This window comes from Cinclus cinclus, chromosome 7, assembly GCF_963662255.1.
Source record: "Cinclus cinclus chromosome 7, bCinCin1.1, whole genome shotgun sequence".
NCBI lineage: Eukaryota > Metazoa > Chordata > Aves > Passeriformes > Cinclidae > Cinclus > Cinclus cinclus.
The window spans coordinates 2,107,267-2,134,711 of record NC_085052.1 but is presented as its reverse complement, the minus strand read 5'-3'; the positions used below and the strand labels follow the sequence as shown (position 1 = coordinate 2,134,711).

Sequence of the window (27,445 nt, the reverse complement as noted above, 5' to 3'; positions counted from 1 at the left end):
GTGCTTCCAAAAGAACCAAATTATTGATAGAAATGAAGCTTTAGCCGAGTGTAAATTTTCTAATTAATCCGTTTGAAGTATGATCAAGTAGTTTTTTGGCCCCTGCTTCTTGTCTGGCACCTGGAGTTGTAGGAAAACAAGTTACTAATATTGGGCTGAATATGTCAGAATATGGGAATTGAGAAGGGGAAGTCACTTGTTGTTTTTATCACTTCCCAGAATTTTACTAGCATGAGTCCAAAGGGAGTTTTGGCATCAGTGCTGTTCATCTCCAGATCTTAATTCCCAATTGTGTTGAATTTAAGTCTGATAATGTGGATAAGAGTAATCTGATCACCCCTATTTTAATTCAATCTTAATTTCAGTGATATGATTCAGAAATGATTGGTGTGACTAAACTGTTTTTCCTGAATATCAAGGCCTTCCTGACTCTGCAGTGAGGAAGAATTTTGTCTGACAGACAAGAAAGTGCACCCTGAAAATACATCACTGCAGAAAGCGTGCCAAGAAAACTGGGTTATCTAATTAATTTGATAGCCAATGAACTAATACGACATTTTGAAATCCAAAATTTAAGATTTTTGATTGAAGCATAAAGAAAGCTCCATTTAACAGACTATGGAAAGATCTAAAAGATCCTAAAAAAATTCAGCTTTCCTTTTGCATGCTAATTTGATGAGTGATCCCAAAAGATACTTTTGATTCCAAAAGGAATAGGTACAAATGATTTCATGTCATTATTTGAGCTGCCTTGATTTTTTTTTTCAAAGACTGGCTGAATTACAATGTCAGCTTTATTCTTATTTAAAACATGGCTACATTGTCTGGATGGGTCGATTTTTAGCACTGCTACCATTTTACTTCCTACAAGAACACCCTGAAATTGCTGCCGTGAAATTGCTGCCTTGAAATTTCCCTTTCAGAAAATTAGACTATTCTGGCATTTATTGCATTGCCATTTACTGGAAATTTGCCCTGATAGTTATTCCAGATATTCAACTGCATTAAATAAATATAAACCATCAAACCACAGAATGGTTTGGGTTGGAAGGGACCATCTTGTTCTGGCTTCCGAGCTAATATTTATTAGGATTTGCATAAATAAATGTATATTTCCAGTCGAGACACCTTAATGCTCTCAGGTCCTTGTTACAGGCTGTTTATTCATGATGTTGTCCATGACAGTCCCATAATTGCTGCTAATTCAAATATCTGTAAATCCCCCAGGATTAATCATAGTCTGGATTGCTTTACTTCCTCTTGTGTTTTTACTTGTGGAGTTGTTGAAATGTGAAAGCAGCCTGGGAGTTGCAGTTGTAAACCTTTAAATACCTTTCCAAATGTTTACATTCCAGTGGTATTTACTCCACGGGGGTTCCTGGTGCCTCTGAATCCTTACAATTCCTTTCCATCAGTGATGTCTGAACCTGGAGAGAATGAATTTATCAGAGGAGTTGCAGGTTAAAAGGCAGGAAATGGGACAGCTTTGGGGGTTCTGCTTACTGCTGGTTTCAACTTCAACCAAGTCCGTGGGAATGAAAATAAGATTATTTCCCTCTCTGCTCCACTCTGGAGAGACCCCACTCAGGACAGCCCTGGGGTGCTCAGCATGGGAAGGACCTGGAGCTGTTGGGATGAATCCAGAGGAGGCACCAAAATGTTCAGTGGGATGGAGGAAGGGCTGGGAGAGCTGGGATTGTTCAGGGGAAGAGAAGCTTTGGGGTGACCTCAGTGTGGCCTTGCAGAGCCTAAAGGGCTCCAGGAGGGCTGGAGAAGGACTGGGGACAAGGGATGGAGGGATAGGACAAGGGAATGGCTTCCACTGCCAGAGGGCAGGGATGGATAAATGGGATATTGGGAACTGGGAATTGTTCCCTGGAAAGGGCTGGGATGGAATTCCCAGATTTGCTGTGGCTGCCCCTGGATCCCTGGCAGTGCCCAAGGCCAGGTTGGACATTGGGGATGGAGCACCTGGGACAGTGGGAGATGTCCCTGCCATGGCAGGGCTGGGAATGGATGGGATTTAAGGTCCCTTCCATCCCAAACCCTTCTGTGACTCTGTAAGAGGTGGGATTTCCCTGCCAGACTCGTGGTGGTTTCACGGGGAAACTGAGGCAGCATTGGAAAAGTGAGCTAAGAAGGAGGAGTCTGGCTCATTTTTATTTGGTGTTTAAATGCCACAGGGATGCTCTGCTGGTGGACACTCAAGTCCAAGAATTAGTTTGCAAAGCAGAACTTCAGAAATAGGTGATTTCAGATCAGGGGTTGGACTGGGTGACATTTAAAGGTCCCTCCAGCCCAGACTGACATTCTGTGACTGCAGTGCCAGGGGGGCTGTGCTGGCTTTGCCCGAGAGGGATTCAGCTCTGAGACGTTAAATTCACATTTGCTGTGGGTGCTGGCTTCCCTCCCCTACCTGTCTTCTTTCCTTTGTTCTTTCTTTATTTTTTTTATTTTTTTTTCCTGATTTGGGTTTGTGCTTCACATGTACCAAACCAATCTCCTGCTTATGAGCTGCTTTCCCCCTGCAGCTGTGTCAGGGTTGGGGTTTTCTCTTCCAAAAGTAGCCTGAGAGGGTTTGCTGTGGGGTTTGTCATATTCCCTGTTGGACATTGGTTTGTGATGTCTCTGGGTTTTTGAAAAGATCAGAGCTGTGCAGAAATAGAGGTGGTTCTTGTGGGGTTTCTCCTGTGCTCAGATCAAGATTTTGTTTTGTGTCGCTCACCAGAATAATTTCAGGTTTAGGGGCAAACTTTGCCCTGCCAGCTTACTTTTGTAGAGGGGGGAAAAAAACAGTGTTTTAGTCCCACTTTTAATCCCGCAGTTTATCCCAAAAATACGAAGGAGCTGATCCAAGGATGGAGAAAAATCCAGGTCTGGGAGGAGATGTGGAGGGAACATCACTGATGTGCGCACACTGCTGTTAATTCCCTGTTCCCTTGAGGATTTGTGTTTGACACTCGGGGAAAGTGGGAACATCCCAGCCCAGGGGGAAATGGTGCTGCACTTCCAGAAAGAGCCACGGGCCAGCAGCAGCAGGAATTGAGGCAGGGAGAGCCCTGAGTCAGCCTTGGTGGGTGCACAGGAGGCACAAGGGGCTGCCAGCATCCTCCTGCTGATAACCCCCCTTTCTGGTGAATATTAGTCACCTTTTCATTGTATCTCCAAAAAAAATACCCTTGGGATGATCTTTGGCTGGCTGTGAACAGAAATCCCAGTGGTTTTGGGCCACGACTCCTGAAGTGGGAGCAGTGGAAAAGTTTCTCTGCCTTGGAGGATTTGTCTCTCCTGCATACTTTTGCTCCAGTGTTTCAGTCATCAATTTTTGAAGCAGTAGTGATTAAAAAGTTATTTTAGGCTTTTGTTGTTCCCCTTGAAGTCCCTCTTGGTCTGGAGATGTTTCAGCCTCTGAGCCTGCAATGGCCTCAATTTTAACTTTCACATGCAATTTTTGGGTTACAATTATAAAATTACTGATATTAAAGAAAATAGAGTTAAAAACTGAAACCACGCTGTGCCTTACTCAGGCTCTGCAGGGGTGCAGCCATTGGGAAGCAGCTGGAAGGATTTGGGAACCGATATGCCCAGGTATAAAGAAAAAGGGACTCTTAGTGGATTTTGACCCTGTTTCCTTGTGAAATGGTAGGAGGAGAGGTGAGATCTTGGGGCAGAGAATTAAATCAGTCGTGGCAGGGGTGCTCTGTCCTGGACTAAAGAAATGGGGCAGTTGTTTGGCAGAAAGTTCAGCTTCTCTTTTCCTGGCTTGGACTTGACCTTTCAGTGTTTGTCTGGGAATCACTTCTCCAAAGACACCCCAAAAATGGGGCAGCAGTTCTGTGAAAGGAAGAGAGGAGTGATTTTTTTTTTTTTTTTTTAAATTGTTGTGTAATTGTCCGAGGGCAATTTTAATCCCCTCATGATGCAAAGTTGTTGTTTCCTCCTTCTCCTGTCATGGGGCTTGTCACAGAGCTAAAGAGAACCAACACAAACTATGAAATCCTGGAGCACTCTGAGATCCTGAGGGTGACATTTCTGAACTCCGTGGAAGTTGCTGCCTTTTGTCTGTGAGGGACAAAAATCGGGATTTATTTTGTGTTTGTTTCCTTGCCAGCCCTTGACTTGCAGACAGAGTTGCAGAACGCCCCACGGAAAGTGTCCTGCTCATCCAGACACTCCTTCCAAGAGTGATTCCCTGAACCCCTGCCAGGCCATGCCTTCTGACTACAATTTTGTCATGCCTGTCACTTTTATCTTTACACACCACTTAAATGTCATCCCTCGTGCACTTTATTGCCTTCCCTGTCTCTGGATTAGGATGTTGACTTACGAGCCCTTTTCTCCCTGTGTGTCCTGAGCTCACCTATGCCTCCAAAGGAATTTTTTCCCATGCCCTCATACCCTGGTGCAGCATCCAGAGAGTTTCCAGCTGCTGCCAAGACTCAAATGGTTTTGCAGCCATAAATTCTGGGCATTTGTTTGATCCACATGAATCCTTTCTGAATTATTGCAGGTGTTAGCTACTCCTAAATATTTTATTGAATCCCAGAATTGTTTGGGATGGAAGGGACCTTAAATGCCATCCATTCCCACCCCTGCCATGGCAGGGACACCTCCCACTGTCCCAGGTGCTCCAACCCCAGTGTCCAACCTGGCCTTGGGCACTGCCAGGGATCCAGGGGCAGCCACAGCAAATCTGGGAATTCCATCCCAGCCCCTCCCCACCCTCCCAGGGAACAATTCCCTCCCAATGTCCCATCCAGACTTTCCATCTGTCAGCTCTCAAAGACCACTCTAGGAATGGTAAAAAAACCCATTAGAAGTGTATAAATGTAGTTTAAAAGGCGGGGGGGGGGGGGGGGGGGGGGGAATCCAAAATACCAGCAGCAACAGAAATTGCCTTAATTTTGGAAGAGTGGTTGTAGGGTTGTGTTTTGCTTGCTGGAGGTGCAGACTGGGAGTTTGGCTTCCTTAAATAAAACATGTTGAGTTTTTAATGATTTTAATCTGTTCAGTACTGAATTATTCAGTGGAACTAAAAGGTTACAGAAGCATAATGAAAGTGAAAGGTAAAGAGACTCAGCCATGAAACACTGTGAACAGAAGGGTGAGACTCAGGCTTTGTACCAGATATAACAAAGTTGTTCTTTAATCTCTGTTCTGAGAAAATGTCATTATTCCTGCTTGTTCTTGTGCTTATACAGAATTTCAGTGAGTAAAATCTGTATGGAAGGTGGCATTTTTGAGTGGTTCAGAAGCAGCTGAGGTGCTTAAGGGCACTCCAGCAAACCTTTTAATGGCCTTCAAATCCAGCTTGGTACCTTTGTAGCTGTTCAGCTTTTTGTGATTATGGGTAAATTGAAAAATATCCTTGATTTTCTCGGCAGCAGTTGTTTGGTTGTACTTTTGACGAGGGAGGAAAAAATTAAAAAATAAATAAAAAAACCCCTTTCAATTTGAGCTTTGCCTGTGAGAAATAATTGTGATGCTTTTAGTAAGTAGAAGCAGATAATTGGACAGAATTTTTGGTGCCTAAAGCACAGTTTTTGTCCCAGGTGAGACAATCCATGTCTAATATTCCAAATTTCTTGTTCCATCCCCAGACTCTACCGAGGAGAACACCTTGCACAAGGAGCTGCTGACTTCCCTGCTGATCCTGGTGCTGGTGGTGATCATTTTCGTGGTGCTGGTGGGGTATTTTTTCAGGTGGGTGTTTTTTTTTGGTTTTTTTTTTTTTTTTTTGGGCTCAGCCCCATCCTTGGTGCCCTCCCACGGAAGCAGGAGGGAGGCAGAGCCTCGGTGCAGAGCCGTGCCCGCCTGCTCTCCCGCCAGCATGAACAGAAAGAGCTTCTCTAGAATTACGTGGTTTGTAAAACAGGGCTGGAAGTGGGGAAATGCTGCTTCTCCTTTGCCAGATTTGCCAGATTAACGTGGTGCCTCTGTTCCAGGTTCAGGAGACACAAGAAAGCTGTGGTGAACTCCGGCGACAAGAAGATGCCAAATGGGATCTTGGAAGAACAAGGTATGGAGAGATTTGCTTCCAAACTCTCGTTTTGATTTGTGTCTGCCGTGCTTTTTAATTCAGAATTGATCGAAGTTTGCTTTTATTTCTGACAGAAGTGGCAGGGTTGTTATTAAAGAGAAAAAAGCTAGGAAAAATACAAATAGTTTGAGTTAGAAAGGACTTTGAACTCATCCAGTTCCAGCCCTCCTGTCATGTGCAGGGACATCTTCTGGCACTTGGTTGTCCCATCTTAGCTGGCCTTGGAATTGAGATCCATATTTAGAAATCCATACCCAAGCAGTCCGTAGAAAATCTTAACTTTCAGTTGCTGGTTTGAAATAGGTTTCACTTTAAGTTGTGCTGCAGCAGATGTTTCTGTGCAAAACTTTCCTGGGCTCTTTGGAGATGTTTTACCAGGATGAGATGATGTTTTACCAGGATGCCAGCTGAGATCCAGGCTGGTGACACAGCGATCCTTGTATTTAGAGAAGGAATTACAGTATTTCTTCTTAAAATGGGGGAAGAAAAAAGTTCTTAACGCTTTGTGACTCCACTGGGTGGCTTCTGAAGGTGAAGCAGGGGGATGAGATGGGGCAGTTTGAAGCCAGAGGCACTGAAATAAAACACTCTGAGGAGTTCAAAATGTTCCCCACTGGTTTGTGTTCCTGGGTTTTTCTGCCTGTTGGGAACCCCAGCTCAAACCTGGAAGGGCTGGGCAGGTTGCTTTGACCACAACCCCGAGAAAAATGATAAAGATAAAATAATCACTCCGTGGTTTGTGTCAGTCCCACTTGGCCGTGTGTGAAGTGATGAGCGAGCTGAAGAGGGTTGCAGTCAGAGGGAAAGTCAAAACCCTAAAAATATCCATCAGCTTCCTGCTGGGTTGTTCCTCTTGGGCCACAGTTTCTGATGGCTGCTAAGCTAAAGAGAAATTATTATTATTATTATTATTATTATTATTATTATTATTATTAATTTATTTCCCCTCAAAATGAAATCATCTTCTAGCATCTCCTGGGTGATAGGTGCCAAAAGCTGTCCTTGCCCTGTCAGCAGAAAGAACTATCTTCTCCTTTTCTGGATAAAACTTGGCCACTTTTTAATCCAGTGTAAATAGAGAAATCATTCATTTCACCAGCAGTGGTTCTTCTTGATATCATTATGTTCTCAAAGCAACCACTTGGCCTATGATTTGGTGTTTTAATTTTCTTTAAACCACCTTTATCACCTCAGAGTGTCATGGTAGCAGTTTGTTTTGGCATCTTTTCAGCGTCAAAGTTAATTTGTAGTTGGAAATCTCTGGCCCTGGCCATGCCTGTAACATCTCCTGCCCTTGTCCTGACAGAACAGCAACGGGTCATGCTGCTCAGCAGGTCCCCCTCGGGCCCCAAGAAATATTTCCCTATCCCAGTGGAAAACCTGGAGGAGGAAATCCGGATACGCTCGGCAGATGAGGGGAAGCTCTTCAGGGAGGAGTTTAATGTAAGTTTTTACACATGGATGGCTGAAAACGGTGGGGGGGGGGAACCAAAATATCTGCAGGTGTTAATGGTTCCTGTATTTGGTGCATGATTGGTGCTGTTCTGTGGGCTCTGTCAGGTCTGGGGTCCCTTCATCTGGATAAAACCTGGAATTTTTACTGATTTATGATGCTAAATTGGTATTATATGAACCGTTTGCCTCTTGCTTACATTTAAAGAAGGTCGTTAGTGTTTGCCTGAAGCTGGAGGAGAGGAGCATTGAATATAAACCTCTCTAGCATTGATTTTCATGATGGTGGTGGATGGGATTTAGAGGATCTGGGTGTTGCTCTTCCATGGGAGGAACTCAGAGGAGAGGACAGAGCGTGGCCTTAATATTGCCCTGGTGGTGACTTCTTCTTCCTGATAATTGGACTTCTTGCTCCTGGTTACCATCCCAGCACGGAGTTTCTGTGAGGTGTCTCAGGGCTTTCATGATGGGGATTTTGTGCCCAGAGCCCGAGAGATTGTAGGGATGAGCTGTACCTGGAGCCTGTGCTGAGCTCCTGCAGGATTCCTGTGCTGGAACACCACACCAGGAGCCTGCGTTTGGGGCCTTTTCCAGACTTGTTGTGACTTCTTTTCACTTCCCTCCGCAGCAGAAGGCAAGCAGGAGTTGAAATGTTGGGTGTGGATTTGTGAGAGCCAGTGCACGTGTTGATTAGGCTGGCTGTTGAGTTCCCTTCTTAATTTGGGAGCACATTTAGAGCTGCAGTTTGGTTGATGGTAAATTTAAACCATGGAATTTTGCCTTTTCAGACAGGGAGCATTGTGGAAATCCTTATCAAAGCTGACAAAACGAAAGTGAGAACCAGCTTGACAAAGTGTGTGCTGGTGAATTTTGACTCTCCTGATGAATTTGCTCTGAGGTTCAGAGGGAAGCAAACCATCTGTTTGAATTTTTAAACCCCTCTTTGCTTTGGTCGTTTTCTGCCCTGTGCTGTGAGCGTGTGGGATTCTGCCCACATCAAAAACCTGGGGTCTGATCCCCAAAAATGAACAGTGATGGGGTTGGATGGGGACGATGCTCGATGTGGTTTCTCTTCCTGCTTGTGTGGCTGGATGAGCTGTCTGCTCCAGCCTGAGAGGTCTGGCAGTGCCCAAGGCCAGGTTGGACAGGGCTGGGAGCAGCCTGGGACAGTGGAAGGTGTCCCTGCCCATGGCAGGGGGTGGAGCTGGATGAGCTTTAGAAGATCTTTCCGACCCAAACCATTCCATGATTCTCTGGTTCTGTGCCTCAGCCCTGCCCTGGGGATGCTCCAGGGATCTCTGCCCGCTGATCCCACATGTCAGGGACCAGGCATTCCTGGGAATGCAGGTACAGGAGCTCCAGTGGGAATTGGGAACAAATTTGAGAAGAAAATGGTGAGCCCTGGGAGCCAGCGCCGCCCAGGCACGGGCACCAACCTGAGAGGTTTGGGCCAAAGTGAATTTTTTTTGGTAATAGTAAACCAAGCACTAAAAGATGAAGGCAAAATAGAGTTTTGAAGAGAGCTCCTGACTTTGAGGACAGTTCTCTTAGATTTATGTGCCTAATGGTGTTCTCCAGCACCTTTGATTTTGTCCTTAAGGCCTGAATGGCCCTTCAGAGATCAACTGCACCCCATGGACACACACCAGAATAACAGAGGTTCTTTTTTTTTTTTTTTTTTTTTTTTAAAAATGCAATTCCTTTATGAACATTGGGTGCTAGAAGAGTGTGCCCTTTCTTCACAGGAGAAAAAAAAAATGTCTTCTTTTCCATAAAGCCCCTACCTTTGTTGATCCCCCCTGGAAGTTTGGGATTATTGCCTTGATTTTCAGATTAATTACTGAAAAGCCTGCCCTAACAGTTTTCTTTTGAAATTTTCATTCTGGTTTGATTAAGACACCCCTGTGGCTTGTTCAGTGCTAAAAAAGGAGGAAGTGTGCTGGTCCTGGGTGGGGTGAGCCTCTCGAAGGTTGGGTGGGATTTTGGGGTTGCTGCCCGGAGGGGACAGGTCAGAGTGTGGTGGCAGCAGATGGCCCGGGGCCAGCAGGACTGGTCAGCTCCTCGTGATTTGGGCTGCGGGGAGGATGTGCTGAGGAACAGCCTGGGTGAATCACATCCTCCCCAAGGCTGGCAGCAGCAGCTCTGCCCTTGCTCTGGGGCACAAGGAGCTCCCTGGGAAGATGCCAAGGCCTTGCAGAGGTCAGGAGCAGGGCATGGAGAGGTGATTTGGCCAAAGAGAATTCCTTTTCATGTGTTTTTCACGTGAAAATCCAGAACTTCTCTGGCTGTTAATTGAAAATTGGGTGCCTGACTGAGTTTGAAGAGACTGTGTTTTATATAAAGATAATTTTTTCATTGAGTCACAGAATGGTTTGGGTTGGAAGGAGCTTAAAGATCATCCAGTTCCAAACCCTTGCCATGGGCAGGGACACCTTCCACTCTTTCTTTTTACACAAAAAAAAAAAAAAAAAATAGGTTTTGTTTTTCATAAATGTACTTCAGTCAGTAAAACGGGCTGATGAAAAGCCAGGAACTTCTTTCACATCAGGAATTAAGCAGTCTGCTGACAGCAGCTTTCTCCCTCAGCCCTCTTTTAGCCTCCTTCCTTTTCCATTCACGGCTTCTTATGCCCCATAAAAGCTCCAGCAGACCAAACCCAGAGTGCAGGGTGCTGTTTGCTGTGTGGTGGAGGATGGCTGCTCCCCAGGCTCCTCTCTCCTGTGTCACCCTGACACCCTTTGCTGTTCTGGGGGACTTCCAGCCCTGCTCTCTGCCAGCCGGGCAGGGTTGCCTGGCTCAGCTCTGCCCTCCCTGAGCTCGTTTTTCCGTGCCCTGTGTGACTCAAACTGGACAGGGGGAGGTACAGGAGTGGGACAAGGTGATGGTGCCTTCCTCAAGTGCTGGGATTTTACCTCAGTGGGATCCACCCAGCTGACACTGGGGGTTCTGGAGTTCAGTCAAAGGAACTTCCTGAAATCCACTTAAAGGAACTTCTCAAAATCCAGTTCTGCTTTGGTCCATCTGCAGTGGCAGCATCTCAGCTCTGGGGCAGCTCCATCGTGGGCACCTCCTTGCTTTCATCTTCACCCTCCTCTCTGTTTTTTTTGTTTTGGTTTTTTTTTTCCCCTTTGGTTTATTGCCCTCTATGACTGTTTGGGTTTTTTTTTCTTTTTTAAGCCAGACTAAATTTATCTGCACTCATCTCTCGCTGGTGACTCGCAGAATTCAACTCGTGCCGCATAAAAACCCCGTAAATTATTTTTCCTTCCTCCTTTTCACCCAGGGCTGGGCCTGTAGAGGCAGAACTGAGCAAGATGTTTTGTGTTGGGTGTCCTCAGCAGTGGGGGGCTCAGGTCCAGCCCTGTTTCTGTGCCTGAGCCCAGCGTGGGTGCCATCGATGGCACGGCTGGGTCACACTCTGAGTCACCGAGGCAGATGGCAGCTCCGGGCAGCAGCTCAGAGCTTAACAATTTGCTAAATAACTGTGATCTCTGTGAGGAAAAAAACAACCTCTCCTTCTCTCTCCCCAACTGCTGAACTGGAGTGAGATCTGCCAGGATGGAGTTGCCTGTTAGAGAGGAATTAAGGTTAGCAGAGGAGGAAAAACTTGAAATATATTTAGTTTTGTTGAATGCAAGTTTTCCATAAGCCATGTGCAGTTAAAATTATTCATTTTCTAACACGCTGAATCTATTTTTTTTTTTTTCAGTCATTAACGTCTGGGTATGTGCAGGGAACGTTTGAAATGGCAAACAAGGAGGAAAACAGGGAGAAGAATAGATATCCCAACATCCTGCCATGTAAGCCATTCACTTTTCTTTTAAACCAGACAATGAATGTTGGCACTGAGCAGGCTGCTGGTAGTGTTATTACTTTTTCAGTTTTCCAGCACATGAACAATTTCACTGGTCAGAAATGCTTTTCCAGGTCTCCTGCTTGCAAGGAAATGCCATCTTTCAGATTCAGTAACTTGCCAATGCCCTTATTTTATTTCAGATGATCATTCCAGAGTGATTTTGACCCAAATTGATGGAGTCCCACCTTCAGACTACATTAATGCATCATATATAGATGTGAGTTGAGATGGCCAGACTTTGGGAATTAAAGAACTAATTCTCTGCTTGCACACGTTGGCCTTTTAACTGCTGTGGCTTTTATTTCAACAGGGTTATAAAGAAAAGAATAAATTTATAGCAGCACAAGGTAACTCATTCTCATTTCTCTCTTCTCTCCAGCTTAGGGCTGAGCACATTTAGTTATAGATGTGTTGTAGTGGTTATTTTTAGCTTCAGGAGGTGGTCAGGTGTGAGGCTGGACTTAGAGGTTGCAGTTGAAATGAATTTGCAATATGTGTGAGGTGACCAGCTGCCTCCAGTCCTGTAGATTCTGCTCTGAGCAGAGGCTCATTTCCCCCCTCCAGACCCCCTCTGCATCAAAATTGGTGTCCCCTGATCATCCATTCCAGCTTTGTTGTGGTCCCAGGGAATCTCGGACCTTGGCATGGGGAAGGGGCTGCAAAGTAGGAATTAGAAGTGTTGTTTCTGCCATAGTTAAAAGATTAAGTAACATTTAAGAAATAATGTGTTAGAGAATCTTCCAGTGCCTAGAGGGGCTCCAGGAGAGCTGGAGAGGGACTGGAGACAAGGGATGGAGGGACAGGACAAGGGGAAATGGCTTCAAAGTGAAATTGGGTAGGTTTAAATGGGATATTGGGAAGGAATTGTTCCCTGGGAGGTTGGGCAGGCCCTGGCACAGGGTGCCCAGAGCAGCTGTGGATCCCCTGGATCCCTGGCAGTGCCCAAGGCCAGGTTGGACATTGGGGTGGGAGCACCTGGGACAGTGGGAGGTGTCCCTGCCATGGCTGGGAATGGAAATTAAATAATCTTTGAAGTCCTTCCCAACTCAGACCATTCTGTGATTCTATGGGTGATATTTCAAGAGAGAAGATTCCTTCTGAAAATGTAGATTTGGGTGCATGATTATGTATAAGAAAATGTGCTGGGAGGTTATTTAATACATAAATATACAAATTTGGTACATTCATGTGCAGGTGTAGCAAACACAGCCCAGGGCAGGGGTGTGGGATCTGCTCCATCCCCTCTCCTGAGCATTTCCCTGTTCTGTCTGCAGGACCCAAGCAGGAAACAGTCAATGACTTCTGGAGGATGATCTGGGAGCAGAAATCAGCCATTATTGTCATGTTAACCAACCTGAAAGAAAGAAAAGAGGTAAAAAGGTGGCTTTCACTCTGCCCTGGGATGTCCCTTGTGCTCCAAAAGCTGCTCAGGGTCTGGCCAGGTACCTTTCTGACCACCTCCTGCCCTGGCCCCTGTCAGCACAGCTGAGTTTCTGCTCTAAAATGTAGTTTTCATTTCTAAAATACCCATTTATATCAGGTGATCTCAAGGAGAAAATTCTGATGGCCAGTTGTGTCCTGCATAGCCCAGAGCCAAAGGAAAACTCCCATACTTTTATGCCAGTGTAAGACTGCACTTGTGGATGGGATTGCTTAGGAATGAAGATAAAAACTCAGTTCATTTTCCCGAGTGTTAGGTTCCAAAAGACACAGTTTGCCAACTAAACAATGAGGAATTAGAGCTGCTTCGTTGTGAGGGCGCTGCTGTCCCCCACTCCTCCCCTGAGGATGGGCATTCCTTGTTCTCCTCCTGGAGCTGATTTTCCTGCCCTTTGACTGCTGCTGGCAGCTCCAACAGCAAAGCCAGACCACGAGGACCAGTTCCCAGTGTGAGCAGCCAGAACTGCTAAATCTGGGTGTTCCTGATGCCTCCAAAGGAGAGCTGCTTTGAATTTCTCACTGGCTGCAGCTAAAGCTTGAAGACAGAGTGAAAACCTCAGTCCCCACAGCTGACAAAGCTGCCAAACTGAAACAAAAGCTGTGGGGGCTGAGCAGGTTAAAAAACAATTCCCTGCTTCTCTGCACCAATTTCAGAGGCAGCAGCAGGGTGCTCCAGCTGTGCCAGATGTGGAGCTCTGCAGGCTCACAGCTGTGCTCACCCTCCCTGCTTACTGACAGCAAAGTCAGGGGGAGCAAATCCCGTGTTTGCTTCTGAATTTTATTTATTTATTTTTGGGGGGGTCTGTTTTTGTGCAGGAGAAGTGTTTCCAGTACTGGCCCGACCAGGGCTGCTGGACCTACGGCAGTGTCCGTGTGTCTGTGGAGGATTGCATCGTGCTGGTGGATTACACCATCCGCAAGTTCTGCGTGCACTCGGTGAGGACAGAGCAGCTCCTGGGCTTTCAGTCCTCGGGGGAATCCCTAAAAAAACTCAAATGTGTGCTTGGAAGAAATGTAGGCGTGCTATACGTTAGGTATAGCTATATGTAACTACACAGCTGTTGGATTTTGCTGTTATAAATTGATTTTTACGAATTATGAATCACAGGCACCAACCTGAGAGGTTTGGTCCTGAGTGATTTTTTTTTTTTTTTTTTTTTTTTTTTTTTTTTGGTAACAATAAACCAGGCACTAAAAGATGAAGGCACCCAGCAGGCAGAAAAGAGTTTTGATGAGAGCTCCTGCCTTGGAGGACAGTCCTGTGGATATGGGGACAATTCCACAATTGCTTTGGGGATTTCATGTTTCCCAGTGATTTTTATATCGTTCACTTTGCAATCACTTATAACTGCTTTTAATATAATAGGATTTGTCCACTTTTGTGGCCAGTGCTTTGGTCCCTGTGTAATTTGTATTCTCAAAACATCATTTATGAATAATATTTTAGTTTATGAACAGTGTAATAAATAGATTATGAACTTTTGAAAAATATTAAAATAGGTGTTATACATTTAACTTGTGCAAAAATAACTATAGCTATCAAATAATCACTAATGCTTTTGTTTTTGTAGCTAACTAACAATAAAAACAACTCAAAGATATCTGTAAAATAACTAATATTATCTGTATACTTAAATAACGTTTTAAAAAAAATGTAATCAATAACTATCAACTACTAAAACCTCAAAAGCTGTAGTGAAAAAGTAATGTACAACCCTCAAAAAAAAAAAAATCACAGTTTCTACACAAGTCAGAAATCAAACCAAACCAAAAAATTCCCAAAACATACAAATTAAAAAAAAAAAACATTTGAACATAGATAATCTTTAGAAATATGTATTTAACAAATGCACTTTTTTAAAAACTGCACAGATAAAAATGAGTGAATTTGGATATATTTGGCTGTTTGGAAGAGTCCACCTCACTCTTTGCAATCCTATCCTGGGATTGTTCCACTGAAAATTAATAATAAATGATATTTTTCTTTAGTGTTTGTATTTTACACGTGCTCTAAACTCCAGATGCTTGAGTCAGGCCCGGAGTGTGGCAGGGAACAAAGCCATAAATAACCATGGCAGTTTGTTTATTCATCTTTGCACGAGAAATGAGGTTTCAAACTCAGAGTTTGGGTGTTCCTGCAGCTCCACGAGGGATGCAAGGTTCCAAGGCTGGTCACACAGCTCCACTTCACCAGCTGGCCAGATTTTGGGGTGCCTTTCACACCTATTGGCATGCTGAAATTCCTGAAAAAAGTCAAAACCTTGAATCCTGCCCATGCTGGACCAATTGTTGTTCACTGTAGGTACGTATGTGCTCCTCAGACCATTCTTGTGGCTTGGCCTGGAGTTATTTATATATATATTTTTTTTTTAAATGTATTTATATATATATATTAATATTTTGTGTGTTTTATATGTATTTTAAATATTTATTGATATTTATAGATATAGATGTATGTTTTAGATACATTTACTCTCATTTCTGTTCAAGGGTAATAATCTGCTGAGTTTCTGAGAGCCCAGAGTAAAAACAATTTCCAAAGCTCAGTCTTTGCTGTCAGTTTAATACTGAGGCAGAAGTTGTTGTTCTGCTCTTTGGGGTTTTTAATGAGGGATCTCCAGTGTTTGGCATAAATCTGTTCTTTGTCAGAAAAACAGACTGGTGATAGAAATCTGTGGCCTTTGCCACTCAGTGCTGCTCTAGGAATTCACCCCCCACTTCTCCCACAGTCAAATTGCAGTTTTTTAATGGAAATTAGCCATGAAATGCCTGAGAAGTTTGGAAGAAAGACTTGAATTCAAGAGATTTAAATGCTGCAATTTTAAAAATGTGTTTCATCCCAATCCAGAAGTAATTCCCACTTGTTGGTCACTCACACATCCTGCTGTCAAAGGCTGCTGCTGAACTGTTGAGATCTTTAAATAAAAAAAATCTTTTAATTAAATCTTGTAATGAAACTAAAACCAAACTCCCAAACAGTTTGAAGAAAATAATTGCAACCTCTGTAGCTCGCCACTGGGCAAGAAGTGGCTTTTCAGGAGCAATTATCATTGCAAGGTTAGAATAAAAAGAACACAAGAGCAGAATGAAAGGGAAAGAAGAGCAGCTTTGTCCGTTTGGGTCTTGTTTTTAAGAAAAAAAGATGTAAATTCCTGGATTTTCTCTTTTTTTTTCTTGCTAGAAATACTCCCTGAGAAAGTGTGCTAGTGCAAAAGAGGGTGTTTGTCCTTCTGGGATTCACCTTCTCTCCCAGGTGTCATGAATAAAAGGCTTGGAAAAAATCCATTTAGATGGGAAAAGTAGATTTGAGTTGTCTCAGTTGAGAATATTTTTATAGCCCTTTGCTGTGTGTGGAGTCTCATTCTGGGCTTGAGCTTCATTTGGCAGAAAATGCTGTGCTTGGTTTAATCAGCAGAAGGAAAGACAAAGTCAAGGAAAATACAAAAGAATTTCATAAATACCTGCAGAGTTTTACATATAAAGGGCCAGCAGAGCACGGCGAGGCCGTTGTGTGTCAGGGTCAGAAATAAAGGAGGAGAGGTGACACTGAATTTCCGTCTGAGCTCAGGATGTGACACCACTGAATTGTTGGGGAAAGGAAAGGGAAGCCCATCAGCAGTGAGTAACCATCCACTTTTAGGGAGCCTGTAGAAAAACCTGGCCAAAACCTCTCCAGTGAGCTTTGGGATGTGAATAAAACACTGATTTAGCATTTGGAAGTCAAGGAGTGAAAATGAGGAGGGGCAGGATTTTCTGCCAATTCTTGTGCTCTGTAAGGTTTTAGAAATATGGTTTTTTTTTTTTTTTTTTAGAAATAGCATTTTTTCAGCGGGTAGAGAGGGACTTGGAGGCCTTAGCTGGGTAAGGGATGGCACCAAGCAGGCTGAGGATGGGAGGGTGGGGAAGTCACCGGCTTGGGCAGGAAGGTGCAGGGATGGCATCCAGAGCTGGGAACAGGGATGTGCCAAGAGGGAGATGAGGAAGCTGAGCTGGGGTGAAACCTGCCAGGAGTGAGCAGTGGGAATGGGGAGGGGAGATCCACGCTCAGAGGTGGCTCCAGGGCTGTCAGGAGGAGAACCATCTCTTTTTAAGTGGGAATTAAGATATTAATTAGGACACGAGGGGGATTCCTTGTGGTGCCAGAGGGCCAGCACGGATGGACGGAAGGAAGGGAATCTCCATCATCCGTCCACACCTCTGGAACAGCAGAGCTTGTGGGGTTTGGCTTCCCTGCTGGTAAAGTGGAGTGTGTGTGGAAATGAAATAATTGTACTACAAACACAACTTCATTTATTTATTTATTTTTCCTGGTGTTACTGAAAACCTAATGTTGCATTGCTGAGAACTGCTTTGTGTTTATGAGCCTGTTGAAGGGAGGGGGAGAGGTTTTTATCGTGTTCCTGGAGGTGTTTGTGGCCATTGCAGCCAAGCAAACTGCCCAGAGGTTAAAGGAGAGCTCCTAATGACTGGTACAGGATGCCATGCCCTTTTCCTCTGGAAGGAAGGGCTGAAAGAAGCTGGAATTTTGTCATTTCTAACAGTCGTGCTCCCTCTCGTGGCTTTTAAGGATATAAAAACCAAGAAGTATTTAGGGATGGCAATGTTGGGAAATGTGGAGCTAAAAATTACGAAAAGAATTAAAATATTATCTTGACCTGAATTATTAGAGATGTTAAAGCAGATTTTTTTTTCCAAGTGTCTTTTTAAATGTAATTCTGATTGCATCAGCTGGGTTTATATTATAAAAACACCCCTCTTTTTTTGCTGTGCTTGTTAAAATGAAAAGGGGGGAGCTTTAGATTGGATATTAGGAAATGTTTCTTCACTGAAAGGGTGACCAGGCCACAGGGGTGGAGCCCCATCCCTAGAGGGGGATTTAAAAGCCCTGTGGATATGGGGACATGGGGAGAAGAGTTGGACACCAGGATCTGGGACAGCTTTTCCAGCTGTCTATATCTTAGGTATAGTTACATATAACTATATAGCTGTTGGGTTTCGCTGTTATAAATTGATTTTTACAAATTATTAATCACAGGAGCCAACCTGAGAGGTTTGGTCCCAAGTGTTTTTTTTTTTTTGGTAACAATAAACCGGGCAGTAAAAGCTGAAGACACCCAGCAGGCAGAAAAGGTTTTGAGGAGAGCTCCTGCCTTGGAGGACAGTTCTCTGGATATGGGGACACGGCGAGAACTGTTGGACTCGAGGATCTGAGACAGCTTTTCCAGCCTTAACAATTCCACAATTCCCTGGGGGATTTCACGTTTCCCAGCGAGGACTGGAGTGCAGCCTGGGCACGAGGCTCACTGCTGCAGGTGATTTGGGTGATTCCAAGGAGGTTTTTGTGTCTGTTCCCTCCCAAGTGCTGGCGTGGGGCGCACGGGCACCTTCATCGTCATCGATGCCATCATGGACATGATGCACGAGGAGCACAAGGTGGATGTGTTTGATTTTGTCTCCAGGATCCGCAACCAGCGGCCCCAGATGGTTCAGACTGATGTGAGTGCACTTAAATCACCCGAAATTCCAGCTTTTCCTGGGCAGAGAAGGAAATGCTGCTGCATTCCCACTCTGTTGTGTATCCCGTGCTGTTGGACAGTTGGAAGTGATCTGGATGGAGAGAGCTTGGAGCAGCTTGGGATCAGTGGGAGGTGTCCCTGCCCATGGCAGGGGTGGAATTGGATGAGTTTTAAGGTCACTTCCAACCCAAAAATCATTCTGGGATTCTCTAATTCAAAAAAGCACACAGCCCAGTGAAGGATGTAGGGCGGAGGAGAAGATAAAGGCAGAGAAGACCAGTGTGAAATACTGAATTTTTTGGAGTAATTTCCAGGTTTTCCCATGTGCACAGGAGTGGAATGTCAGAGAATACGAGTGGAAATGTGAGCGAAACAGGAAAACCCTGCTTTAGCATAATAATTTCTAATTATTCTTACTTTAAATTTTGTCTGCCACCAAAACAGTGACAAGACAAGGAGCAGTGGTTTTGAACAGCCAAATATTGGGATATTAGGCAGGAACTGTTCCCTGGGAGGGTGGGGATGGGCTGGGATGGAATTCCCAGATTTGCTGTGGCTGCCCCTGGATCCCTGGCAGTGCCCAAGGCCAGGTTGGACATTGGGGTTGGAGCAGCTGGGACAGTGGGAGGTGTCCCTGCCATGGCAGGGGTGGCACTGGATGGGATTTGAGGTCCCTTCCAAGCCAAACCGTTCAGTGATTTTTATCTAAGTCCCAGAATTCCTCTTTTCCCTCCCTTCATCTTCCTCTCTGTCCCTTCCAGATGCAATATTCCTTCATTTACCAAGCCTTACTCGAGTACTACCTCTACGGTGACACAGAGCTGGATGTGTCATCCCTGGAAAAACACCTCCAGACATCCCACAGTGCAGCACCAAACCTGGTCAAAATAGGGCTGGAAGAGGAGTTTAAAGTAAGCATGGAAATCTTTCCTGTAGGATTTGCAAGATTTAAGCCAAGAGGATAAAAATGTAACCTGAAAGGTGCATAAAAGGGAAGAAGTTGTTTTTATTTGGTGGTTGTTGTGAATGGGGCCTTGCTGAACATCCTGTTCCCTAAATTCAGATTCGAATCTAATTCCCTCATTCAGAGCTGTGTCATTCTGTGGCCTTCCCCTAAATGTTTTTGTTTATTTATAAAAGAAAAGTGGGGTGTTTCTCTGGGTCTGGTGCAGGTTGCCAGATCAGGTAATGCTGGCAGAGGAAACTGGATGAGGGGCTCTCAGTCTGCATCCCAGTGGGATTGCTAACTCCGAGGTGACTGACAGCAGGGAGAACTGCAGGGAATGTGCAGGGCTGGTGCTGAATGTCAGACTGTCGGGAGAAAAACCTCAAAAAGAAAAACCAGAAAAAGCATTTCTTACCAGTTGAGAAGCCCCAGATGAAGAAAATCACACCGGCTGTGTGTGATCATTGTTAAAATTACTTCAGCTCCCTGAGGGGATAGTTAGATTTTTAAAATTATTTTCCTTATGGTGAAATACTTATTTTCTGTCGAGGTTTAAAGTACTAATTGATATCCAGGTGTTAACTGCAGCTCTCCCTTTGCTTTAAAGGATTAAGTTATCCAGAAACTGGGAACTAGGTAAAGAAAATGTTGTAAAAATAAGTTTGATGATAGAGCAGCAAGTTCTAAAATCAACAGCATTGAGGGAAGGAAGATGAGGTGGGATATTGGGAAGGAAGTTTTGGCTGTGAGGGTGGGCAGGTGCCCAGAGAAGCTGTGGCTGCTCCATCCCTGGAAGTGTCCAAGGTGAGGCTGGAGCAGCCTGGGACAGTGGAAGGTGTCCCTGCCCATGGCAGAGCTGGCATTTCAAGTCCCTTCCAACCCAAACCGTTCCGGGGTTCTGCGACTGTTATTCCTCCTTAACTTTTGTAGCCAGGACAATGCAGTGGCTTCAGGCTCCCTGTGACTGTGGCACTGATTTTTTTACCCGGTGAAGTCCCTGGGGAGTCCTGGGAGTGCAGGATGTGCTTAGTGCCCCAGCCCTGTCCCTGTGTGCTCACCCTCCCGTGTGCTTTCTGCAGAAGCTCACCAACGTCCGCATCATGAAGGAGAACATGAGAACTGGCAACCTTCCAGCCAACATGAAGAAAGCAAGAGTCATCCAGATCATCCCCTGTAAGAGCCCAGCTTCTCACCCCCAAAGTGCCATAAATCCCTGCCTGGGATCACACACTGGATCTGGCAGAGCCCAGCTCAGCTTAGCACACAGCTCTCCTTATCATCTGTAAAAAAAAATCAGTGAATTGGGTTTTACTAAATCACCCTAAAATCTGTTGTAATTGGGGTTTTTGAGTTGAGTACCTCAGCAGTTCCCCCTGTTAAACCACCCCTTTTCTGTGTGATTCCTTGCACCATCTCAGCAGCGCTCTGATGTTTGCCCCTGAAGATAAACATTTCGGAGAAAAGATTTGGTGGGGTTTGTTCTTCCGTGTGCAGTTGGCAAAAGCAAGACTGGCCTCGAAATTAAGACTAGGCCTTTTTTACTGGACTCAAAACTATGCCCAGACCCTTTTTTTTTTTTTTTTTTTCCCCTCCCCAGATGATTTTAACAGAGTGATTCTGTCCATGAAGAGAGGGCAGGAGTACACAGACTACATCAATGCTTCCTTCATAGATGTAAGTATACAACAGTTTCACGCCTTTCCTTTTCAAATCAGAGGTTTTGCTGCTGCTGCTGGGTCTTTTGAAAGAGACACAATCAGCTTGGCTTGCAAAGAACTCGAGCTTTGTTTGTGGGAGTTTCCAAATGCATCTCTTATCTGGTGTTTTTAATTTCAGTTTAAATGGCTGCGCAATTTTAAACCCTGTTGTTAGATTTGTAAACCAAACCTTTTATTAAATTCTGACCAAACAAATCATCTACACAACCGACAGCCAGTAATAATTCCATTATCTGGGTCAGGTTAACAGGTGTAAATATTTATTTTTCTGAGAGACAGAGAAGTCAGTGTTAAGCACAGGGAAAACCTGTCACAGTTTTTGGCAGCCAGGTTTTATCTGGACAAAGCTGGATGAATTCCAAGCCTTCTTCCCAGCTTCCTGTTGGAAGCTGAACACGGGATTGTGTCTTGTTCAAATATGAGAATTAATGGTGTCCTTCAGCAGTAAAACCACGTGGGTGACTGAGGGTCGTGGATTCCCTGTGGAAATGAGGAAAGGCTGGATGTGGCCCTTGGTGCCGTGGTGTTGGGTCACAGGCTGGACTCGATGATCTCTGATGTCTTTTCCAGCCTCACTGACTCTCTGCAATAAAACTGGACCTCAGAATTGAGGTGGAAGTTAATTCTGGAGAAAAGCTGGGAGCTGCTGTTGTGATAATCTTGTGAAATCTGGTCCTGCAGAATCTCATCCCCTCAACCGCGACTGGAAAAATCCACCTGAGGGTCGAGAACTGGGATGAGATTTTTGGAATCACAGAATCACTGTGGTTGGAAAAGCTCTCTCAGACCACTGAGTCCAACCATCCCCAGCACTGCCACGGCCACCACCGCCCCATGTCCCCAAGTGCCACCTCCACATGGATTTTCAATCCCTCCAGGGATGGGGACTTCACTGTCCTGAGCACTGACAACACTTTGTGTGGAGAAATTTCCCCTAAAAATCCAACTTGGACCTTTTCTGATGCAGCTTGAGGCAGTTCCCTCTTGTTCCTTGGGGGAGAAGGGAACGAGATTTCCCCACGTAAGCCGAGCTGTCCCAGTGCCCAGCAGCCCTGTCCCTGTCCCTGGGTGATGGCCTCTCTTCCCGCAGGGATATAGGCAGAAGGATTATTTCATTGCCACCCAGGGCCCCCTCCCTCACACGGTGGAGGATTTCTGGAGGATGGTGTGGGAGTGGAAGTGTCACACCATCGTGATGCTCACCGAGGTCCAGGAGAGGGAGCAGGTACGTGCCCGCCCTGCAGCCCCCAATTTCTACCTGCAAACCACCAGCATCAACATTTTTTGTCTAAAGACGCCAGCAATCTGAGGTTTGTTGATTTTTGTTGGTTTTTTGGCTTTTCCTGAAATGAGCACTTGCTCCACTCTTTGGCGTGGGGCGGCATTGCTGCTCTTTTTTTTTTTTTTTTTTTTTTTTTTTTTTTGAATTGTCAGCAAACACAAAAAAAAAAAAAAACAAAACCACCAGTGTGGAATATTGTGATTTTTTTGAAAGCTTCCAGTTCGCTTCAAGGGATGCCTGACACAGGACAGACTTCTGGGATTTGGAGCAAATTTTTGTGTGAATTTTACCCCATTTGTCCCAGTAAAAGCTCCTGTTGCTCATCCTGAGCCTGTCCTAATTTGATTTAAATATGATAGTGAAGTCATTATTTAAGCATGAGCATTAATGTCATTAATTAATGAAGGAGTCCTGTGCTGCAGCTGGAAAATTCTGGGTTCCACAAGGGTGTTGTAAAAACCTTTTTCTTGGTGATTTTGGGAGGTTTTAGCAACATTGCCTTGCTTTCAGGAATTCCATTTATTATTCTACTCTGTTTTAAAGCAATATTTGCTATCTGGGCCCCCTTTTCATCACGATGATTCCTATTAAAAAAATTAATCACTGTATTCGTAGTGTTTAGAACACACTTCTTATGCTGGATGTCACTTCTTATCTACACTGTCATGGATCTCTGGTATAACTGGGGGGAATAAAATGAAGGAATGTTTGCAATTCTCTGGATTCTGCAGGAAAAATGCTGCCAGTACTGGCCATCAGAGGGCTCTGTGACTCACGGAGACATCACGGTGGAAATAAAGAGTGACAGCCTGATGGATGCCATCAGTGTGAGGGACTTCCTGGTCACATATAATCAGGTAATTCTTGAAAATTCCAGCGGTTTTTTGATTTTTTTTTCTATTTTTTTTTCTATTTTTTTTTCCATCAGAAGGCATTTACAAATCTGACTATGCATTTTAAATCCTGGGATTTCTGTCTAAACTGAATCAAAAGCTGGTGTTAAGCGGAAGCTTGAAATTAAATAGGAATTTATATGAAATTTTGTGTTTAATATAAAAATTACGTTAAATAATTTTGCTTAAAGTCCCTGAAAATTCTGATCAGTAAAACAGATGGTTGCAAAATGGGGAGTGAATTTTGGGGTTTTTTAAACTGTTTGGTTGTTGCTGTTATTCCTAGATTTTTCTGCCATCTCCCATATAGGTATCAAAGAAAACTCAATTCAAGATTTTTCACGGAATTCTGGACTGGTTTGGGTTGGAAGGGACTTTAAAACTCCTCTCACTCCACCTCCTGCCATGGGCAGGGACACGTCCCACTGTCCCAGGTTTTTCCAAGCCCTGTCCAACCTGGCTCTGGACACTTCCAGTGTATCCTAAGTCCATCCCAGAGGAAACAGCTGTGCAAACCAAAGGAAAATTGTAGGGGGGAATTATCAGTGGGTGGGGAATTTAGAAACAGACCTGCCAGGTCAGAATATGGAATATTGCTGGAAATAAAACCAACAAGGTCCTTAATATGTCACGGACCAGGTCGCAAATCCTCTCCTGTATCAGCTCGCAGATGTTCCAGGCAGGAATTGTGTTTCCCCTTGGGACTAACAAGTAGCTGAACGGTGTTTTCCTGCTGGCAGAGCAACCAGGAGAAGCAGAGCAGGCTGGTGAGGCAGTTCCACTTCCACGGGTGGCCGGAGATCGGGATTCCTGCCGAGGGGAAGGGCATGATCGACCTCATTGCAGCCGTGCAGAAGCAGCAGCAGCAGACAGGGAACCACCCCATCACTGTGCACTGCAGGTGAGCCCCCTCTGCACCTCAGCCCGGCTACTCTATGCCCCTGGCATTCCTCTTTTCCCATCTTTACCCCAGGTCATGCTCACCAAACGTGTTTGCGTTGCAGTGCTGGAGCAGGGAGAACGGGAACCTTCATAGCCCTGAGCAACATCCTGGAGAGGGTGAAGGCTGAGGGGCTCCTGGACGTGTTCCAGGCTGTGAAGAGCTTGAGGCTGCAGAGGCCACACATGGTGCAAACACTGGTATGGGATTTACCAGGGCTTTGGAAGGGAGTTCTGTGTGTAAATACTCTCGGGAGAGGAGAATAAAGGGGTTTTGGCAGGTTGGTGTAAAGGATGCGCGGTGGATGCGTGTGCAAGGCATCAGCAGGGCTTGACAGGGGTTTTTAGAGCTTGTCTAAAAGTACAGCTTGGTTGAATAGCCTGTCTTTAGGAACTTGAGGCAGTTAAACTAAACACATTTCGAGTGCTGCAGGTCATAAATTCTATTAAGTAAATGGCTTTCAAGCTGTTTGCCAGCGGTCCTTTCTCACCTTAAAATGTCTGGGCATAAATTAGAATCGTAGAATGGTTTGGATTGGAAGGGACCTTAAAGCTCATCTCATTCCCACCCCTGCCATGAGCACCTCCCATTATCCCAGGGTGCTTCAAGCCCTGTCCAACCTGACCTTGGACCCTCGCAGAGATGTGGAAATCCTTGGAAATGTCTCTGACTTGTTTAAAAACTTTAAAGTTTTCCTACAAGTCATCTACAACTACTGTTTGAAGCTTAGTCCAGATGCTTTTCTCTATTTGAGTAAACATGAAGTTTTTTGAGACTTTTCCTAACTTGAAAATACCAAAAATACTGATATTTTTCATTTCCACAGCAGCTTCCATTCAGCAATCTGAAACCTCTGTAGGAACAATCACCTCAAACTCTTTTGTCCAGGGACATGTGTTCTCTGTCCCACGGATAGGAAGAAAGGGCATGAAGAAATGGAATTGGGTTATCCGTGGCCAGACTGAGACAGGTCTGGATGGGATATTTGGAAGGAATTCCCAGATTTGCTGTGGCTGCCCCTGGATCCCTGGCAGTGCCCAAGGCCAGGTTGGACACTGGGGTTGGAGCACCTGGGACACTGGGAGGTGTCCCTGCCATGGCTGGGGTGGGAGTGGATGGGATTTCTGGTCCTTTCCAACCCAAACCATTCCATCCTGGGATTTTATGATTCCCTGATTATTCCTGGGCAGTGCTCAGGAGTTTTTGCTGTGAGCAGCTGGGTTTAAATGAAAAGCCAGGCTGAAGAAGTGATTCAGTTTAAGAACCACCTCTGAAAAAGAAATCATTTGAACCAAAGAGCAGTGATCAATCAGCCTGTGTCTGACCAAAGAAAGAAGAACCATTGTTTTGATTTAAAATAATAAACAGAAATCAGAACAGACCAGGCCCCAGTTAGGCCATGTTGAATTTATCACTGGGTTTTGTAACCAAAACCCCATTTTCATCTTTTTTTCCTTGTTTTCCAGGAACAGTATGAATTCTGCTACAGAGTGGTACAAGATTTCATCGACATCTTTTCAGATTATGCTAATTTCAAATGAGAATTCTGCCTTATTTTTTAATTTGTCTGTATAAATAGTTGTATATTATGTTAATTTATTCCGTGTCACTTGGATTGACTGAACTGTAAATACAAAGTTGTGCTGTCTCTAAAAGTTGTATTTGCTGTATAAAGTTGTTTCTTAAATATAAATATATTCTAAAGCAAAGTATAATGTTCCTATACTGTACAGCACTGTAAGATGGGATAGAATTTTTTATTTTAAATAACAAAAAATTAATTCTTTAATTTTAATTTCTTGGGGTTTTTTTCCCTTTTAATTTTACCACTTGTAATTACTTATCAATGTTATCTCCCAATTCTTCAATTTTTTGACAGGTGGTTTGCAGTTCATCCTAAAAAAAAGTGAATTTTGGGGCCCATATTTAAACATGTTTTGTTCACCAGGAAAATATATTCATCATGAAAACAGATATTTATTTTTCCAGGCTGTTTTAAACAGCCTCCAGGTTTTAGTGGTTTTGAGTCTTACTGTCCATAGGATAAAATCAGTAGAAATACAGATGTGAATTTTTGAATTAACAGCCCTGTTAATTTGTTTGTTTTTTTTTTTTTTCCCAAATATTGTTTAAATGGACTTAGGCAATAATGTGATTTTTTTAAAGAATATTTTGTATATTTGAGAAGTATATTTTGCAGCACCTGAACTTGTCTACTTGAAGAGAAACGCCAGAAATGGAGTTAAAAGCTTTTCTTCTCTATAAACACCTGCATGATTTCCCACTTTAAAATAAGAGATGAACTCTTATTCCTTGATTTGGCTCAGCAGGATACTTAAGAGGTAAAAATTAGAAATAAACATATTCTGAACAGTTCAATGCAAGAAATATAGAGTATTGTAGCAAAAGTTCCTCCAGGTTCTTACCGTCCCAGAAATGTTATCAAAAAAGGACTTTGCCTAAGGGGTTTAGGGTTGTGTACAGAGATATATTTTTGCTGAAAGTACTGCTGAGAATAGAATCGGTGACAGAAAATATAAAAGTTTTTCTTTTATTCCCCACCCCCCCACCCCTGACCAGGGGCTGGAAAATCCCCAAAATCACAGGGCACCAGAATGTTGAATAATTACCAAGTTTATCTTTCCCACTCTACCTAAAGCATCTCTGAGTTAATGAGCACTAAGGGGTCAATCTGTAATTAATTACTTAATGAATATGCAGCAGTTCTGTCTGGTCCAGCCAGGCTTTGGCCATGCAACATCAAAGCTTTATTTCAAACAAGCAGCTTAAACTGAACTTTTCCCTGCAGTTCTTGCACTATTTTATCCCATTCCAAAATAACCCTCATTGCACCTTGGAGCAATGCAAAGGGATGGGAAGTTGTCCCTGGGTCTCCTTCCATTCCAGCCTGCCTGGAAAAGGTTTGGGATAGGAATTCCTGAGCACCCAGTTCCCACAGTGCCGTCGGTTGTTCTCATCTTCCCATCGCTGCACTCCTGTATTTATCTGTACAGTAAATTATGCACTTCAAAAACAAGATTGTTTAAAGACTAAACTCGCTTGTGAGTCTCTATGAGAAGAAGCACTCAAGCCACGGGGTTGGGTAATGAAAGTGGAGCTGAGGTCCTGAAATTCCATCCAAATCCAGAGAACCAGAATAAATTCAGCCTGGAAATGGAACGGTGGGGGCTCACTCTGATTTATAGCACAGGGAGACTCCCAGAGGTTGGAGGATACTGCAAAGGAATTCCCATTTTCTGATCCTGATGTCAGGATCTTTCTGACCACTTAGCCCACATTTGAATAACAATTTGTCAGATTTTGGGTTCCCTGAGGGAAAAACTTGGGGTGAGTTGTCCGTG

The 27,445-nt window shown here is 44.3% G+C and overlaps 1 protein-coding gene across 1 annotated transcript; it reads left to right on the top strand.

The window, feature by feature from the left end:
- The first annotated feature begins 5,060 nt into the window (after positions 1-5,060).
- On the top strand, positions 5,061-25,624 carry PTPRE (protein tyrosine phosphatase receptor type E). The gene is made up of 18 exons (XM_062496243.1): positions 5,061-5,862; positions 5,946-6,019; positions 7,347-7,483; positions 11,202-11,292; positions 11,489-11,565; positions 11,659-11,695; positions 12,623-12,720; positions 13,605-13,724; positions 14,930-15,090; positions 18,149-18,284; positions 19,066-19,215; positions 20,330-20,423; positions 20,848-20,924; positions 22,059-22,193; positions 22,982-23,107; positions 23,884-24,044; positions 24,148-24,283; positions 25,550-25,624. The coding sequence occupies exons 1-18, from the start codon at positions 5,831-5,833 to the stop codon at positions 25,622-25,624; spliced, it is 1,917 nt and encodes a 638-aa protein (XP_062352227.1). The 5' UTR covers positions 5,061-5,830.
- The last annotated feature ends 1,821 nt before the right edge of the window (positions 25,625-27,445 follow it).